At 46.8% G+C, this 7,907-nt stretch overlaps 1 protein-coding gene across 1 annotated transcript; it reads left to right on the top strand.

The window, feature by feature from the left end:
- The first annotated feature begins 1,689 nt into the window (after window positions 1-1,689).
- Window positions 1,690-5,642, top strand: LOC142578527 (uncharacterized). The gene is made up of 2 exons (XM_075687904.1): window positions 1,690-2,296; window positions 5,482-5,642. The coding sequence occupies exons 1-2, from the start codon at window positions 1,690-1,692 to the stop codon at window positions 5,640-5,642; spliced, it is 768 nt and encodes a 255-aa protein (XP_075544019.1).
- The last annotated feature ends 2,265 nt before the right edge of the window (window positions 5,643-7,907 follow it).

Raw genomic sequence — 7,907 nt, 5'->3', positions numbered from 1 at the left:
TCTATCCCAGACTACATGGGGTAGTGACAGAAAGTGTCTAATGAATCTCTGCAAGAGCCTAGTTCAGTCACGATTGGATTATGGTGCCGTAGTCTATAACTCTGCCGCCCCGAGCGCGCTAAGGATGCTGGACCCTGTCCACCATCTAGGTATCCGCTTAGCCACTGGCGCTTTCAGAACGAGCCCGATTGAAAGCTTATATGCCGAATCGAGTGAGTGGTCGCTCCACTTGCAGAGATCATATATCAACTTTACATATTTCTTTAAAGTGCACTCTAATGCTGAACATTTGTGTTTTAATACCGTTACAGATATGACGTGTGCTACGCTTTTCCGCAATCGTCCTTCTATAAGACAGCCTTTCTCCTGGCGTGTGAAGGAGCTTAGCGATGAAATGCACGTCCCACTCATCGAGCATCGCTTAATGCGCCTAACCAAGCTGTTACCTCCTTGAAACTGGCAGGTGACTGAATGTGACGTATCCCTTCTAAAAGTGTCAAAGCATGCTCCAGAGGTCGAAATTCGAATCAATTTCCTAGAACTTCAGTACAAGCACTCGTACACAGAGTTCTACACAGACGCTTCCATGTCACATGCCGGAGTGTCCTATGCCTCCGTCGGTCCATCTTTTTTTGGAATCCGATGTGCTACGTACAGAAACAAGCATCTTTACGGCAGAGGACTACGCTATATTGTCGGCTGTGAAGCATATAAACAAATCAAAACTCCAAAAAGCCGTTATATATACAAACTCCCTATGTGTGGTGACAAACACCACAATTAACTACAAACATAAACCACCCTACAAACATAAAAATCCTTTACTTACTGAGGTCTATTCCGACCTGTGCAAAGCTTATCTATCTAACCGGCATATCATTATATGCTGGGTACCTGGCCACAGGGGGATGGACGGTAACGTTCTGGCAGACCAGATGGCTACGTCAATTGCATCCCCTGCTGTTTACACTACTGCTTTGGTGCCTCTCACAGATCTCTAACCTTACATACGAAAGAAACAGCGAAACCACTGGAAACGCATGTGCGACGCAGAAAAAAATAACAAACTGCATTTGATAAAGCCACAGTTAGGTTCTTGGCCCTCCGCAACAAAATTACGGCGAACAGACGCCCTATTCTGTCGTCTCAGAATAGGACACAGATTTGGGACCCATCATTTTCTGCTTGCTGGAAGTCAACCTTCAGGCTGTGGCAGATGTGGTGAGAGGCTGACCGCCCTCCACGAGCTCCTGGAGTTTCGGGAAGCCGAAACGGAGAAAAAGAAACGTTTTCCGCTTGCATACCGTTATTACATCCCTCTACACCCGGCTATGTTTCTTGGTGAGTGTTATAGCGTGACGTCGCATATCACTGCGCAGCAACTGCCCGCATTGCTTTTGTAGGGATCACGTGATCCCTTGTCTATAAGTGCACTGTGAAATAAACGGTCATCCTTGTGCTTGTTGGAATGCTGCCTGTCCTTTATTGCACTGGCGACGAAGATGGGACGTGCCCGCTTCCACTAGCCCAGAATGGAAGCAGTACCATAGACGATCGGCAGTCGACAGCCATGGAAAGGAAAGCGACGGCAGCCATGACCCGGAACGGATGAAATCGTCGGTACCACAGCAACGAGTCAACGCACTCATCGGGAAGCAAACCGATAAGGACACAGTCACTTCACTGGAAATGGCGCGACTAGGGAAGCTAGACGAGTACCACGAGAAGGAAAAGAATTTGGAATCCTATTTAGAAAGCTTCGAGCATTTCGTCACTGCAAAGGATATCAAAGAGGAAAAGAAGCTGGCGGTACTCTTCAGGGTGATAGGACCACAAACGTACGAGGTGCTGAAAAGTTTGCTAGTACCCGCCATTCCTGGGGACAAATCTTTTCAAGAGGTGACAGTGCTGTTAAAGAAGCACTATAGCCCAAGCTGTTTGGTCATCGCTGAACGTTGCAAATTTAACAGGCGAATACAAAAGGAACAAGAAAGCGTCGAGTACTTCATAGTGGCCTTAAAGCATTTAGCAAGGAAGTGCGATTTCGGCCTGTTCCTGCAAGACGCACTGCGAGACATATTAGTGGCAGGCATAAGACGCGAAGAAACACAACTCGCCTTGTTTGCTGAAGATAATTTAACCTTTGATAAGGCCTACAAGATAGCCTTGGACCGGGAGCAGGCTGCGCGATATACAGCGTTACTGCATGCAGAAGGCAAGGAAGCGGTGCTGCATGCCATGGCGATAAGAAGACAGAGAATTGAAAAGAAATGGAAGCTTCGGAAGTTCAAGGATGGCAAGCGAGCCTGCGAAAAATGTGGCAAGGCGCATACCGCTAGTGTTTGCTGGTATAAGAACGTCCAGTGTCACAGCTGTTCACAAATTGGACATTTACAGAAGATGTGTACCAGTAAGCGCAGAGAACTAACGACTGCGAACGTGGTGGACTGCTGTGATAGTGACTCTGAATTAGATGTGTACCATGTTATTAATACAGTCCATTGTGGATACGAAGTGCAAGTATACGTACAAGGGAAACATATCTACATGCAGATGGATACGGGAGCTGCTGCAACTCTATTTCCTGAGAGTGTTAGGCAGAACACATTTCCTCAAGTCAAGTGCGAGCCGTCGCGAGCCACATTAACAACATACACTGGGGAACCCATACCAATGAAGGGGCAATGCAACGTTTTCGTTACGACCGGAAAGCAGTCTTAGCGACTGCCAGTTCTCATTGTCAAAGATCACGGCTAACAGCTCCCACTACTGATGGGGCGAAATTGGCTCGAGAGACTAGGGCTTGACTGGAAAAGTGTGTTGTCTGTAAATGGAAGCGACGCTAGCAAAGTGGAAGCAGTGAAACAAATGTTCCCACGGGTGTTTTCTAAGCAACCCGGAGTAGTAAAGAACTACGAAGCAAGGATATTTCCTAATCAGAACTGTACGCCAGTATTTGGCAAGGCCATAAACATTGCATATGCGGTACGAGATAACGTAGAAAAGGAGCTGGAAAAGCTGCAAAAAAAGGGGAGTTATACGCCACGTGAATCAAAGCGATTGGACAACGCCAGTGGTTGTGATTCAGGAAAAAGATGGCTCGCTGAGATTATGCGGGGACTACAAAGTGACAATTGATCCCGTGCTAAAGACCGAACACTACCCATTGCTTCGACCGGAAGACTTGTACTCTGCCATAGCGCGTGGCAAGGTGTTTTGTGTATTGGATCTTTCAGCCGCGTATCAGCAGATTCCGCTTACTTCCGAGTCCAGACCACTGCTAACCATTAATACGCACATGGGACTTTTTGAGTTCCAGCGCTTACCGTTTAGGGTAGCCAGCGCGCCAGCCATTTTCAGTCATTCATGAATGAGGTGCTCAAGGGCATAGCGCACGTGGTATGTTACATAGCTGACGTCATTGTGTCAGGAAAAAACGTCACCGACTGCCAAAAGACATTAGAACTGCTTTTGCGCCGGCTTAATGATTACAACGTGACTCTGAAAGAAGAAAAGTGTAGTTTTTTCAGAACACTGGGATTTATCTAGGTCACACTGTGTGCGCTGATGGTATCTATCCCAAGGAAGAAAAGATAAAGGCGGTCATGGAAGCGCCAGAGCCCACTTGCCACACGGAGTTAGAGGCTTATCTAGGCATGTTAAACTTTTAAGCAAAGTTTTTAAGCAACATTGCCTGCGTGGCAGAACCATTGTATCGTCTGTTGCGCAAGGGCGAAAAGTGGGTGTGGACACGAGAGTGTAGCGAAGCTTTTGCTCCTACGAAGCAGTTGCTTGTCAAGGGTACTGTGCTCACTTTTTACGACGTAGCGAAACCAATTGCTCTTTGGTGTATTGCTTCGTCGCATGGGTTGGATGCTGTTCTGTTTCATGAGGCTGCAGAGGGACAAGAGAGGCCATTGGCGTTTGTGTTTAGAACACTACATCAGCTGAGAAGAACTACGCTCAGGGTGAGCGGAAAGCATTAGCACTGATGCTTGGGCTAAAACAATTTCACCGCGACTTGTATGGAAGAGAGTTCACTCTTTACACAGACCATCAGCCACAGCTCGGAATATTAGGCCAAGACAAATCTGTGCCTACACTCGCTGCAGCTCGAATCCAAAGATGGGCAATGACGTTGGCAGCGTACAGGTATAAACTAAGATATCGGAAAGGAAGGAACGTTGAACTGGCTGATGCTCTCTCCAGGCTACCACGGCCTATTGCAGCGACCGACGAGCCTCCTGAGTGTCTCTTGCTTTCTGACAGCATGCCACTAAAATCGGATGACGTGGCTAAAGCAACCAGACGTGATCCCACCTTTTCTCGTGTGACGCACTTCATTCTAAATGGCTGGCCTTCGCCGAGCACGGAAGAGCTGAGACCATTTTATTCAAGTCGCGATGAGCTATCGGCAGAGAAAGAACGCATAACATGGGGGTCAAGGGTCATCATACCTGATGAGCTTCGGCTAATGGTCTTGCATCAATTGCATGAAGACCACCCGGGAGCTAGCCGCATGAAAGCGCTAGCAAGAAACTTTGTGTGGTGGCTAGGTCTCGACCTTTCGATTGAGAGCTACGTTTGACAGTGACTGGTGTGTCAGGCAGTTCAGAAGGCGGCTTCGCCGGTTTTTTTGCAGCCATGGAATTAACCCACAAAACCCTGGCAACGTGTACACGTCGACTATGCTGTAAAAGGCTGCCAGGCGTTGTTAGTCCTCATCGACGTGTTATCTAAATGGATCGAGGTCTGGCCTGTGTCATCAACTACCGCTAACAAAACCATTGAGGAGTTACGCAGCGTGTTGGCCGCTTATGGTATGCCAGAGGTACTTGTGAGTGATAATGGCACACAGTTCATTTCTGAAGAGTTCTCAACATTCTTGAGTGTGAACGGCGTAAGGCATGTTAAGACGCCGCCGTATTATGCGGCTTCTAACGGAGCGGCCGAGCTTTTAGTGCAGGCAACCGAACAAGCCCTTTTGAAGCAAGTCTTACATGACGAACTTAGCTATAAGAAGCATTCCTTCCTGGAGTGTTTGGATAGCTATCTAATGAGTTATCGGAATACTCCACACAGTACCACTGGCCAGACTCCGGCAGAATTGTTTTTGAAAAGAAAGCCATTGGTGAAGCTCTCTCTCCTAAAACCAGATTTTACGCGCTCCGTGAGGGAGCAGCAACAGCGCATGAAAGAACACAATGATGTGTCACGTGAGGTTCCTCGATGTTTTGCTGTGGGGGACGCTGTATTGATGAAAACTGTGTGAGGTGAAAGAGTGTCGTGGGACGATGGTGTCGTGAGGCAGGTTGTTAGTTCCGTTACCTATTTGGTGAAAAAATCGCAGGTGGCGCGATTTACGCATGCGGACCACATCAGAGCCCACTACGCAAGCCCGCGTTCCTCAAGCTTCCCGCCAGTAGAAACTGCTCCTATAGCCTCGGAAGACGCAACTCATCCGTCTGTTCCGATGTCTAGTGAGCCAGTCGCCACGCCACCTCTCGCGGTTCAAGGTGCGACAGAGTCTGCAAATCATCAGCTTCCAGTATCTGAATCGCCCGCGCCCGGAACAGCTGCCCCGGCTCTTGGAACCAGCCAGGCCCTTCATCTACAGCCGAGCTGCAAACCCTTCATCGTAGTGCACGTGTGCGACATCCCCCGAACAGATATCAATCCAGTGACTTACGGCAATAATGTAAGGGGGAAGAAGTGTTATAGCGTGACGTCGCATATCACTGTGCAGCAAGTGCGCGCATTCCTTTTGTACGGATCACATGATCCCTTGTCTATAAGTGCACTGTGAAATAAATGGTCATCCTTCTGCTTGTTCGAAAGCTGCCTATCCGCTTTATGGCAGTAAGGAACCGCTTGTTAACACCAAGGCAGTCCTCAACTTCTTAAATGATGTCGTTCTACATGTTATAAGCCCATTAAATTCGTAGAGCATCCTCGCTACAGAGGATGCCACTGCGATAATTGTTTTGCATAGCATACGCCTCCAGGCCCTTGTGTTTCAAAGGCTCTAAGTAGGCAGTAGTGCTCAAGCATACCTTATAACCTGATATATTTTTACACATTGTATCATTCTTTTTAAATGCATCTTAATGTTCATAGTACACGTCATGCGTCATCGCCATAATGTTGTTATACAAATTTTACGCATTTTAGCGCGACTGTTTTTAAGGCCCCTTTACAGCCACGTCACACCAATTACATAGAACTCATAATTACACTGCGAACTGATTACCACGGACATGGAACATTTATTCATTGATTCATGTGTTAAGAAAATTACATTCGAGGTTATTCTTTGACAGTGTTATGGCTGATTCAGGCATTCTTATATCAGGAAAGTTAGTCACCTAGGAGGAGTAGTTGCGCATGAATAAATGACGTCGTAACAGTTTGCAGTGCCTAGTGGAAGTGAATAGTGAAGGAAGCATCTGCGTCGGGGGGTCGATACACCGAAAATAATTTGTAGGTACGGAGAACTGCACAATACGAATAAAATTTCTAGAGGTGAAGTGATATTGACAATGGAGCAAAAAGGCTGCGATGCGCAGCTCTCAGAACACCTCTTCCGCGTTTCCCTACACGATCCCGTCTAAAAATGTCAAAATCATGGAGGAAAGAATTAAGCTCTTGGTTATCGACGGGGCAATTCAGCCACGTTTCTGTTAGTACAAGAAGGTTACAATCTGAAGAATCGATGAGGCTACAGTGTGCTCCGCGTTTGGGCAAAAAGCTTCTAATGTTAGTATAAACGAATGATACAGGGATGTTTTCTGGTTTTGTATTAGTGCGTGATGGTAGCTATCAAGTTGATATAACCCCATTTGTAGTGTTATCATACTTGTAAGTTCTGTTTTCTATGATTAGTTTATCGTACCGTAGTTTAAAAGGTTTCTGCTGCGACTTGACGAACTCGATTAGTTGTTTACGTTCATGCCGAGTGTTCGCTGAGTAGTCTTCTGATATGCTGTGGTTTGACCCTCTTAGTTGTTTAGCATTTGAAAGAATACGTTGTTTTTCTTTGAAATGTGCTTATTAGATAATTATAGGTCTGTTTCTATTAGAGCTGTATTTGCTAATTCTATGAGCGCGCTCGATATCTAAGGGGTCTAACTTGGTACTAAGTTCTGAAGTACAAAGTTCCATAATCTTGTTCTCCGATTCTTGCCACGTTTCAGGCTCAGTATCAGGTACTCAAAAAACACAAAGTTGGAACGACGAGCTCTATCTTCTGAATCGCTTAGTCGTGATGATATGTCGGCAATGGCTTTCATTTTTGTATCGACCACTGTCCTGATGCAACCAACTTCGGTCTTCAGTGCAGTTATGGAGGAAAGATTTTCAATTTTTGTTAGTCGCCTCTTAATGTCGTGAAAAATGTTATCGTTCTGCGATAGTTTATTTCAAATTGATTTCATTTCGCTTGACCTGAGCTTATTTCCTGCAATGCTGCAATTATGTCACAGAACGCCTGCGTACAACTGGAACGGGTGTTAGGGCTGGGATTGGATTCTATGCGGCAAGAGAGAGAGCAAGAAGTTGTAGGATGACAGATGTGCAGTCGCGAACAGCGGCAAAGCAGCAGCCTGGGCTTGGTAGCAATAGCAAAGCGGCATAGAGGGAACGGCGCCCATAAATAGTGTAATGGGCTGTTACCTGTAATACGAAAAGGCGTCAGGCGTCAGTGAACCTCATTGTCGTAGTGCTGTCAAGCCCACTGATGAGAGCGAGGGCGCGACGTGTTTTGTGCGTTAATGTTGATGTCTGTGTCGATGCGTCGTCTGAGGCAGGTTGTATGAAGACGATAAATGCGGTGAATTTCCGTTCGAGGGCGGTGCGGGGCAGTAGTCAACGGCCGTTGCGTCGTTTTCGGAGCATAGGAGGGTAGACGA

Source organism: Dermacentor variabilis, chromosome 4 (assembly GCF_050947875.1).
Source record: "Dermacentor variabilis isolate Ectoservices chromosome 4, ASM5094787v1, whole genome shotgun sequence".
Taxonomy (NCBI): domain Eukaryota; kingdom Metazoa; phylum Arthropoda; class Arachnida; order Ixodida; family Ixodidae; genus Dermacentor; species Dermacentor variabilis.
This window is presented reverse-complemented; position numbering and strand designations above follow the sequence as displayed.